Genomic DNA, 12,112 nt, shown 5'->3' on the forward strand with positions numbered 1-12,112 from the left:
ATTAGGTTGGTACAAAACGTGTATAATAGATTCTATTTGTTTTAATTGCATTAATATAACTTATTAATATAATTTAATAATATTATAATCTCAATAATAATAATTATCCATCATCCATCTTGAATTATATCTGAAAAATAAATATTTTTATTAAAACTCCTTGTAAGACATGAATAGGCAATAGAGTATGCAGGAATACGGTTACCTTCCTTATCAGAATTGATATGCGTTAAACGTCCGGGAGCTAACTTCACAGACATTTGTATTATTACAATATTACAATTTATATTTTATATTAAATTATAGTATTACTTTATTTTATTCTGCCTATTGTATTACTTAAAATAATACTGAAATACAACTATGGTAAACATGAGGAAAATATTAAACAAAATGGGTAAAATATCATTAATTACAAATAATTATTAGTTTCTCTTTGTTACGTTATTGTTTTAAAAAATGTTTTAGCCGAAATAAACCTGGACAAAGGAGGTCGACATATGGAAGTTGAAGGTAAAGAAAATCGTTCTGTATTTATTAGCAACTTGGATTTTGCTGTGACTGAATTGGAAGTGAAAGATGCATTGTCTTCAGTTGGTCACTGTGAAGTGTTATTAGTTAGAGATTCCAAAGGCCGGTCTAAAGGATTTGGTTATGTGCTTTTTGAAAAGCCAGTGAGTATGTATTGTTGGTAAATTTTAGTATTATTATTAATCTATTAATGTTTTGTAGGAAATGGTTGCAGAAGCATTGAAAAAAGATCGTGAATCTGTAAATAATAGACCAATGTTTGTGTCTAAATGTCAACCTGATAAACAAAGTAGATCGTCAGGATTACGATTTCCTACTGAACTAGAAAAAAACAAATTGTTTGTTAAAGGTAAACATTTTGGTTATTTTTATAAAATTCATGAAAACTGATACTTTAATGTAATCCAACTAGAAAGGTAGATGGTTTTTAGTCTTTTATGAGTAAATTATTTAAAGACAAATAATAATTAATGTTATTGCTTGTTTAAATAATATATATCATTAAAACATGCAATTTAAAAATGTTCATTTATTGGATCATTTATTTATCTTAAATATATATTTTTTTTAATTTCATTGTTTTAATGATTATAAAATCATACTATTCTGGACTAGAATAATATATTTATCAAATCAAATATAGTTACTAAAGTCATGACAATGTCAAACATTGCCTAATATAATATAATAATTTACTAACTTAACACAATACTAAATATTTCTTTTAATTAATTAACAATCATGTTAATCCAAAATAAATTATTAGTTTTTTTTATTATTGTTTGCGACTTATTAATTATTAGTTAATAATTTTAACCTAACAATATAATTGTATTAAAATAAAAATGCTAAAAAATTATTCTTGATATGTTATATTTTGTTGTTAAAAATTGAAATAACTTATATGTCATGTATTACATTATATGCAATGATAATACATTTAATTATTTATAGAAGATTATAATTTTTTGTAGGTCTACCATTGACTTATACAAAAACTGATTTAGAAAATATTTTTAAGCCATATGGAGCTTTAAAAGATGTTCGGGTTGTGACATTTAGAAATGGTCATTCAAAAGGATTAGCTTATGTAGATTTTGAGGATGAGGTAAAATATTTTAAGTATAATAATTTGATATAACCTTATATTTAATTGCATATTTTATTAGGTATCAGCTGCTCAAGCGTTGTTAAATACAGACAACACAGTAATTAAAGATAGAACTATATCTGTAGCATTAAGTCGGCCACCAGAACGTAGAGATCCTTCAGAAATTAAATCCTACCCTCCTGTTGCTAAATTTAAATCACAAGCTTCACCTCTTTTATTAGGGCGGTAAGTTAGTTTTTATTTCAATCAATAATATTTTTTTTTATAAACGTATATTTTTTTAGTCGAGCAAAACTATCTTATACACCAAGTGTATTGCAGAAAAAGTCTGCGCAGACTACATCAACATCAGCTGATGATAAAACTCCACTAAATAATGAAGACTTCAGAAAAATGTTACTTGGTAGCAAGTAATTGGCTATTGAATATTACTTTTGTTTCAAAATAGAAAAATAATACTTTATTTTATTTTTATGTTATCTTTAAATAATTAAAAATATTTAATTTTAATATTATATCTTATGAATATACTTGATAAAAAAAAAAAATTAATTTTCTTCTATAAAACCAAATTTTTTTTGTAAGAGACTTGATTGTGGTTATTTTCCATTGATTATTCTTCTATGTTAATTTATCTCTTTTCTTTAGTCATTACATAAAAAACAAGAGTTATTACAAATGATTCATCGTACAAGCAATCTATAATGACATTTGACTTTTAAATTAACAAATTGGCAATTATATACTGTTTAAAATCAAAATGTTTATTGCCATGATAATTTAATATTTAGTGTTTACTACATTTAACATCAGATGTATTTATAAAATAATCATTACAATCTTAACACCTTACCTAGCCAATTATTATGAACATCTACTTTTTAAATCAATATATTAATATAATTAATATAAAATCAAGTTAAAAAAAAAAAAAATACTCATAATAACCATGTCTTATTTTGACACATGTAGTCTTAGTTATATCATAATATATTAAATATATATACAGATTTTAATTAAGTAAATTTATAAATTATCACTTCAATTTAAGTGTAATCAGTAATCACTAATTTGTAAAATGCAAAAAATAATAATAAAAGTTTTCTTTACAGCTTATAAATTATGGCTTATAAATTATAATTGAATACTCTTATACTAGATTGTCGGGTACACCTTTAAAGCCAATTGTGGTCTTCTTAACCCTAGGCGGTGGTACAGGCTGTTCAATTTTGCTTGTTTTCTTTTCTTCGTTGACACTTTTTCGCATACAAGAATAAGATGATTCAGCCATTCTTCTCCACCATGATTTTATTGTGTCTCCAGCATGATAGAAGTACCAATACACAAACATGAATACCATCAAAATAATGCCCAATGACAATAATATAATAGATATGATAAATATGGCCAAGCTGAATCCTGTAGATTGTGGCTTATGATGTTCAATTGTGTCTGGTATTTCGTTGGTGTCCACAGACTCTGTGACACTGGTAGTAGACGTTGTTATTGTTATCGGTGTTGGGTATGGTGATGTATCGACTGTGCCATCTCTGTCTGACACCGATATGTCAGCACATGCCCGGAACTCCTCTTGCGCCCCACAGCCCACCGCACTGGTGCCGTTACCACACTCGCCCCAATTGTTGCCCGCAATGTATTTCCACTGCAAAACACACTGACTACATGTCAACCCATCAGGGAGCTGGTACCTCATTTCGTACACCTTGTTCTCGGTGCCTGGATAGAATCGAGTTTCGTGGAACGCTTCAATGGTATCCTTGGTCTTAACCCTCCGCAAAATGTACTTGTCCAGACACGACTGGCTGGCCACCTGCTTGGGCGCATTGTTCGGACACAGCCTGAACTCGAAGTACCCACGGTGGTTGGCCGTCAGCTCGACGCGCACAATTACTGGCTGTCCGATTTTGTAACGGCGCACGATCACTCCCTGGCCGTACTTTCCGCCAGCCTCATGTTGTCTAGGCTGCAGAAAAACACAAAATCATTATAAATCGTCTCATTTATATGAATTTGGGACATTTTTCTCCCGTAAGCGGGACTTGCCCTATCCCCAGCCGTTCGTTAAATAATGATGGATTTAAAATTCAAACATAATATCATTCCTTTTTGGTAGGTATATAATTTTGTAATAAATATATGTAATATTATACTACTATGCTGGTTATTTGAACTCTCGTCAATTCAATTGAGCCTACTTCAAACCTAAAAATAATTATAAATGAATTTTTAAAAACTTTTTCAAATATTTCTCTATCATACAATAGATGCACAATAACGTCAATAATCTATAGTCTGTCCAGCGAGAGAACGCGCCGTTTCTGGCTTCTGCGCATGTAGACTGACGACCGAGCGAGCGCCGAGGCCCGATTTCCCCCTCTCTCGGCCTGCCGAAGACGGCCGATCGGTCCGTACAGCCGGTCGTCGGAGCGCGCCGTCGGTCGGTGGGCTGTCCCGGTGGGGTCACACAGGTCTGGGTACGCGCGGGAACGCGCGAAAACGGACCAATTTTGGTATACGCGCGGCGTGTTCTCTCGCTGGACAGACTATAATAATGTGCATAGTTCTCAATCTTATAGTGATTTATGATTTTTTCTGAAATTAATTTTAAATATGAACTAAATTTTATAGTAGGTAGGCACCTAACAATAATAATACATTTTATTATATTTTATACATTTAGCAATACAAATCCATAGGCCATAAATATACCTAACCTACATGTATGATATTTAGAGTTCGATCGATAGAAAATTGAAATCTGACTTAGATAAGTACTTAAAAATTTAAAATTAATTGTGGACCGAATATGCCCATAATGAAACCAGCCAGGCATGAGGCATGTATCAATGTATGTATAAAACTAGAAGATTGGTGATAGTACTTATATTTTATTTGGATATCAATATACTTTAATATTTTATAGTTTATATAATGTGTTATCTACCTCTATATACCGACATAGTGTTGCTAAATGCTAATAATAGATATCTAACTCCAGCAATGGCGAAATGCAATTATAAAACACTAGCTCAATACCAGGAAAAAAATTGTAATTAATCAACTCCTTTTGGGTGTGAATAGGTGTGGAAGCAAAATCATATTTAATTTTAATTTTTAGCCATCCCGCGTGGCGTTGCCCGTGAGTTTCGCTGTTATGCGAACAGGTAGGCAATCTGATTGCGGACATACCAAAGTGGGAGATAAAAATATAAAATATAGCCTATATTAGTACAGCTTTGTAGTTAAAATTAAAAAAATGTATACAGTGTACCTAAAACAGTATTGAAGTCATAGTTGATCATCCCGAATTTTTAGGTGTATTTAATATATATATATATATTAATGTATATTTTTTTTTTTTGTGGGGGGGGGGGGGGTATTTTATTTTGTTTTTATGGCCAAACCGGCGTAATTGTACCTAGCTTCGTGAAATAATTCGCATAATATATAACCTGCAACCATAAATAAACAAAAAAAAATTCGATTTCCACCGTGAATTTTAAGATCCCTACTTTACCCCCTTCTTAAAAAGCGAATATCAGAAAATCCTTTCTTATTGCATATTATCTAGATCATTAGAGGAACCACTAAGTATTCCAAATATCAAGTTCATACGTTTTGTATTTTAAAACCAATATTGTATATTTAATTAAGATATTGCTTGATAGATGGCACTACTGTTATATTCTTACAGCCACTTATTTTCCCCTTTAGGGATTGAATTTCCAAAAATTCTTTCTTAGCGGACGCCTATGTTATAATAGCTATCTATATGCCAAATTTCAGCCGAATCCGTTCAGTGGTTCCGGCTAGGCGATGATGAATCACTCAGGACAAGTCATTTTATATATATATAGATAGAAGATAGATAGATATAGATTTGTATTTTATTAATGTTCAACTAGTTTATGAATATTACTTATGTCTTATGTGTAACTGACACGTCATGTTCAAAGTTCATGAAATTGATATCTGTTTTGTGAACATATTGTGTTGTGTAGGTCTATAGTATATGTATTAGGTACACTATATTGATGGGACATATTATATATAATGTATATTTTAATTTATAAAACACAACACTGTATATAGTGTATAGTACAACGCTTATTAACTATTAACGTGAGGTGAATCGTTTTCCTCCAAAATAATATATCATTTTGCACCACTGTAAATTATTTTCCTTGAAAAAAAAAGAAAGAACTTTCCATTTTTTTGAACTAGATATTAGAATCATGTCAATTTTCCTACAAATCTTAAAATTATTTTTTAATTTGATTTTGTATAAAATTATGTCACAAACTATTTGATTGTATTCTTATTAGTATTAATATCACTCTTAACATTATATACTAATACATGGGTATTTAAAAATGTTACAATAATTTGTATATAATATTTAAATTTGAAGGAAGTCATTACTACCTTGGCACAGTTTTAAATTATTGGAAAAACTTAATATATTACTATATTTTATCGCAATGAATTTTAGTTTCTATTTATTTCATATTTGATGTTAACCTATTGAATGGTACATATATATATTAATCAATTAAAATTAATTAGGGGGCGACAATATTTCTTATTTTGATAATAGTCGAAAATGGTCTAGATTTGTTTAGGGTGTTTTCCAAAAAATATTTGGAGAAAAATAGCCAATAACGTATCTATATTAGGTACCTGTGGAGCGTCCCACGGGTCGCCGCATATACCGCATTTGCCTCCGTTCGTTTGGTATTGTCTCGTGAAGCCGCCGCAATACAACTCATTGTCATTGTAATTTGGAGGTGAATTGAAACCATATCTATCGGGAAAAGCGTCAGAGTTTTCAAATGATTTTATTGCAACTTAAAAAAAAACTCACCTCCACATGGATGCCCTGGAGGGCGGTTCAATTAGTCGTCCGTGACCATTAGTTTCTTTGTATTCCAGCGCCCATAGGAAAAATCCGATAACCAGTTTTGGTCCAAAAATCATTATGATCTGTAGAAAGAAAGTAAAACGTTAATGTCGTTGATTGGCTGAAGAGATCATCTATTATGTTATTCAATATTCCGATTTACAAATAGATGCAATTTAATTTGTATATTCTACATTTTAACACAGTAGCTACTCGGTGGACTCTACATAATATATGTGTCCATAAACATCTATAATTATCATTTATCAGTTATCACGTTAAACTCCTAAGCTTTCGAATTCACCGGTCCGCGGCTTCTGAACAGAATATTATTAACACGCTTCACCCATAACAAGAAAAGTGAAAATCATTAGACTATAATATATATAGTTAATAATTATAACTTATTATGTGTACCTATAATATAACTGCGTTTAATTTTCAAAAACCAGTTGATTAAACAAGATTTAATACGAACCAAACTTGAAGTCAATAATAATATATTAATATATTATAATATGTTAATAATTTTTAGTATTTTAAATAACAACATAATGCATTAATGCTATTTCCTTTTAACTTTCAGATTTAAAGTTATTATACATTGGAATTGCTTAACACTAAACTAGACTAAGAAAAATTAAATTCTGGCTGCTTTTTCTTGTTACTATAATAAATTATAGGTATACTCTATTAATGTTACAGGATTTACGTTTATTTCATACCCACTACAGGGTACCAAAAAGAGGTCGGTGGGACATCTTTGGAATTCATTTTTTTCTGGATGATCAGATTATCTAATCCAATAATATTAGTTATTACCATAATAAGACGTAAATTGCACTTTTAAATTAATCAATATTAAATTATAAAATATTTTTTGATAGGTATACCTGCTATTTTCTATTTATTATTTGTGAGTTCATGACCTACTGTGACGAAAATAACATTTATGTATACAAGTATCTAAATTGAATTGAAAGAGATTCATAATTAACCAATAAGTAAATACTAAATTTTATATTAGTATTTAGTAGGTAGGTAATGAGATAAAACCGTTAGATTGCTTATTATATAAACAATACAATTTACAAACTACGTATACGCATAGCCGCGTATTATAACTTGAAAATGGTTAGTAAATATTTTGTTTCGTAATTTTGAAATGATTTTTCTCGTTGATAAAAAAAGAAAAGAAAAATATTATTTATAATATTTATAGATTTTACTAGTAGGTTAACCTACCACCTACCTATATAAATATTTTACATTAAAACATTTAAAAATATAATGTAAATATATATATATTATTTATGTAATAGGTACCTAGGTGTATATAATATTAAATTCAATTTATAATTAATAAATCATTAGACAATAATATAGTTATTATTACTAAAAACTATAAGCATTATAGTATAACTAATGAAAAACGAGGTATTTTACAGTGCAAATATGTACAAGGTACGCCTAAAGTAAATTAGACGTTTAGTATTTGTTCAGTTTAAGGAACTGTCATATGCGTATATAATAGACGTTAGTTTAAATAGTTTAAGTTAGTAAATAATATAGGTAAATTACTTAATTGTATACGGAAGACATCTAAAAATATAAAATATTATCAATATTGTAGAATTGTAGTTAAAAATTAAAATATTAAATACTTATTCAATAATAGGAATTATACATTTATACCTAACCGGGCCACCTGGGTGATACAACCTTTTATAGTTGGTGAGCCAATTTAAACTTTCATGAATACACATAAAGCTAACAAAAGAAAAAAAATCTCTCACAACGATAATTCAAATTCGCTGTGACTGCTATACAATCACGATACCTACGCGAGGTGAATTTAATCATGGGTTTGGAAGTTACTCATAGGGGTAAGAGGCAAAAAAAACTTCGAGGGCCGAAGGTTGGACGACCCTGGCCTAACCCCTATGGCCTGTAGACATCTAGGCCGGTCACTACATTTTTTTTTTACATTTTGATACTTCTAAATGTGGCAGGCAAACTAGATAAAAAGTAATGAAAAATATATGACTATTTAATACATTATTTAATGCATAAGATAACGACATAATATTATTATCGTATTCCCATAAAAACTAAAATCGTATACGAAGGTATAGTCAAAATAAATTTACTTTCAGGAAAATCAATTATATTAGTTACCAACGATGATCTAAGTTCTTAAATACGTATGATGAATATGGCAGAGCGTACAATTCGAATTTCGAATAGTCCACTCCACTGGCTGACAGATTATCGTGATTCGTGTTCATCATGTGTGAAGTTTTGTTTTAAATGGTGTAAACAGTAAATGAAAACCTTATTTTATTAATTTAAATAGTGCATTATAAAGTAAAATAGAATAAATAATAAAAAGATAAAATATGCTTTCATAATTTAAAATCATCTTCCGTAGAAAAATAAAATAAATAAATCGCTGCCGATCTATCGTTTAAATGACGACTTCGCTTCGCAATATTTTTTTCTCTACAAATTTACATAACAATGTCTATGTGCATTCTTTATAACAGTTGCTTCCGTTCTAATTAGTTACACATTATAGAACGACTGACGACATCCTCGATTTTATTGAAACTAAATTTCAATATATTAGGTTCCTTATATTATATGACGTATGGTTTTATATTGTTATATAGTATTTTGATGATTTAAAATGTAGGTATCTACCTATTTATTTCAATTATATAAACCTGAAACTACTTATATACTTTGAAACGGCTAATTTCAGAAATTAAGAGACCGATTTCATTCATAATTTTTTTTATAAGTTTTCTAATACACTGTAGAAGGTTTTTACGGAAAGAAAAATCAAGAAAATTGGAAAATGTCAGAAAACTTAATGACTATATTAATTTAACCGGTCTAGTTTATATTAATATTAATAATATTGTCTATCAATATTTATTTTAATAAGCATGGCAACATTTTTTAATATTGTTGCTGTCTTGTGTGAATTTATAATAGGAGCAGATGAATTAATTTCAAAAGTCTACCCGAGAATATCAGAAATTTCAAATAAAACTAGTCAATAGCTGGAAGAACATGTGACTCTAAGTTATAGTGAAATATTATATTTAAATATAGTAAGATCATAGATTAAAATTACATAGATATAGCCAACTACTCTAAGTCTTAGATACTTTTCGGCAAGATATTATAGACGGCAATGAGGAGGTGTATGGTGATGCACAAATATTTTACACTCGGGTGAAGCCGGATAATTCAGCTATAGTATCATATTCATATATATATGCAAATGTGGGGGTACCTAAGTACCTACAACCTACTATATAGCCGTTGTTACATATTCAGCATCTAAGTATCCCACACGCTACACCACACACGTAACATATGTAGGTAAGTATCATATTACGACCAGTGGGGACTGTCCATCGGTCATTAGTGAGAAGATAATCTTAATGTACATTACGATTTACACAGTTAACAATAATCCCTTTCTTTCCTTCTATATCACTACAACTTTACTCAAACTTTTCTGGTCTTCTATTCTCTACTACCTGTCTACCTACTACCTGTCTAGGTACCTATACTTGTAAATGAGATTTAGATTTTGCTTTTCCCGTCGTTACTTTTTCAAAATCTCTGAATGGAATCAAATATAGAGTTTTCACTGTTGAATAGTTTGGTTATCCGGCGAGGTTTTAGATAGGTAATATAGTTTTATGGACCAAATTCCTATTCCCAATAAGTACATACTTATCTATTAATAATGGATATTTTGAATTGATGAACAATATATTTTACTGATTGCAATAGATGTGCCATGTGTCATGACGTATAATTTATCAAAATATATCAAACATTTAACATTTAAATCTATGTAGCTTAGTTTATTATTATTTATTACTTTATTATATTAGCAGTCATGATGTTTGCAGTTATGTTTACATATTGGTCACAAATTATATTCGGTAAGTCATTACCGACGGTAACTATAATATTATATCAATAATAACTAATAAGGTACAATCATAAGGCGAAAATAATGTATTTTATAGTGTCAAATAATGCCATCGTCATTTCAGCCAATGCCTATTAGGAAGGTACCCACCTTCCTACCTACTTGTTATTGTTCGCGAAATAATACACGCACGCATTCACAAATCACAAGTATTTTACACCCACATGCGACAGTCAAAAACATCCTATTTTACCTTCGTACACGGTCCTTTATGCTGGACCGTTTATTTCGTGTCGTATATATATACACAAATATTATGTATACACATATACGTGGTACATTCAGTCACAGTTGTATATTATGTATTATTATTTATTATGTATAGGTACGCTGTAGACTGTATAGTGATGTACATACACTGATACACGACTGCAGTGCTGCACGGATTTGACGTTACCTACTGCTGCTATCATTCACTGTAGGTATTTTTCACAGTGCTGATGACACTTACATAGTTATACATTTTGTCAATTCACGATATTCTGTATAGGTACTCTATATATAGTTATACTGGTAAAATATCTAGTGCTTTGCCCACATGCATTCGTGAATATATAATTATACATGCCTGTATTGTGCAATGACTGCCGAAAAAAAAGTGTCCAGGCCTAAAAATGTATTCATTTGACATCTTGACAGCTTTTCGCAATACCTATTACCTACTGCTATGTGTATGTATTTTTTATGTACACGTGTGTTATATAAATACATAACCACGCATAGGTCATGTAGACATCTCATTAAAAATGTTCATGAACTCTGAACAGTTTACACCCACTGATCCATCATATGTACCTAATGTATAAAATATAAACAATATTATTATATTATCATATTATACTCCAGTAATAACTTGATTATGACGAATCTAAAGTTCAATGTATTATTAAAATATAATACCTTTATTTAAATCTGTAAATTTTACACACATAGATAAAGGAACTTTTGAAGACTGTTCTAAAATAAAAGTTAAACTTGATTATTATTTTAAACCGGTTAAAAAATATTTTAAAAAATAATTTGGAATTCGTCATCTTACCCATATGGTGGGGAAGTTGACATTTTTCCGGGTTAAGTCGACGTCACATAATTTATGTTATAATTTAATGAGTAAATAAACTTTTCGTAAAGTTCAATGCATTTATTTAATAATTAAAAAATTCAAACAGTCTTAAAATCTTAAAATAAAATAAAACAAATAATTTTTTTAAATATCGCCTCAATGTTGGTTCTGGTATACCAAACTTTTTTGGCAGATTTATTCCATGAAGGTTTTTCATCGGTGTTGTAGTAATTTATAGCTAATCTAATTATTACTTTGTCCTACAATGGTACAGTTTTTCGTTTATAATTTCTTGGTATTGTATCTATGACCATAGGCGCGAAAAAATAATACACTTAAGTAGTATAAATTTGTATGTTCACAGTACGTTTTTTTTTCACCGCGGAAATTTCATAACGTTCAAGCGAGGATGTCCCGCATGAACACAATAATTCTACCGTAACAAAAATCACGGGGAGATTTCACACT

General features: G+C 29.6%; 2 protein-coding genes across 2 annotated transcripts in view; one reads left to right on the forward strand and one right to left on the reverse strand.

The window, feature by feature from the left end:
• The first annotated feature begins 250 nt into the window (after window positions 1-250).
• LOC103309160 (squamous cell carcinoma antigen recognized by T-cells 3) lies at window positions 251-2,667 on the forward strand. The gene is made up of 6 exons (XM_008183919.3): window positions 251-397; window positions 469-674; window positions 733-880; window positions 1,506-1,639; window positions 1,701-1,867; window positions 1,927-2,667. Exons 1-6 carry the CDS (start codon window positions 364-366, stop codon window positions 2,054-2,056), a joined length of 819 nt encoding a protein of 272 aa, XP_008182141.1. The 5' UTR covers window positions 251-363; the 3' UTR covers window positions 2,057-2,667.
• The window catches only part of LOC100159027, a 302,306-nt gene continuing 292,579 nt past the window's right edge, over window positions 2,386-12,112 (reverse strand). The window contains exons 2-4 of the mRNA XM_001951204.5: window positions 6,528-6,646; window positions 6,344-6,467; window positions 2,386-3,626 (exon numbers count right to left, since the gene is read on the reverse strand). Coding sequence (XP_001951239.1) covers window positions 2,793-3,626; window positions 6,344-6,467; window positions 6,528-6,640 — 1,071 coding nt within the window. The 5' untranslated portion in view covers window positions 6,641-6,646 and the 3' untranslated portion in view covers window positions 2,386-2,792. The remainder of the gene's footprint in view (window positions 3,627-6,343; window positions 6,468-6,527; window positions 6,647-12,112) is intronic.

The sequence above is a fragment of the Acyrthosiphon pisum genome, chromosome A1 (genome assembly GCF_005508785.2).
Source record: "Acyrthosiphon pisum isolate AL4f chromosome A1, pea_aphid_22Mar2018_4r6ur, whole genome shotgun sequence".
Lineage (NCBI taxonomy): Eukaryota > Metazoa > Arthropoda > Insecta > Hemiptera > Aphididae > Acyrthosiphon > Acyrthosiphon pisum.

What these genes read in the sequence shown, in the direction of transcription:
- LOC103309160 (XM_008183919.3), top strand. Translation starts at nt 364, where the DNA reads ATGGTAAACATGAGGAAAATATTAAACAAAATGG. An exon ending in GAAAATATTAAACAAAATGG is followed by an intron (nt 398 to 468) that starts GTAAAATATCAT and finishes AAAATGTTTTAG; the next exon opens with CCGAAATAAACCTGGACAAA. An exon ending in ATGTAGATTTTGAGGATGAG is followed by an intron (nt 1,640 to 1,700) that starts GTAAAATATTTT and finishes ATATTTTATTAG; the next exon opens with GTATCAGCTGCTCAAGCGTT.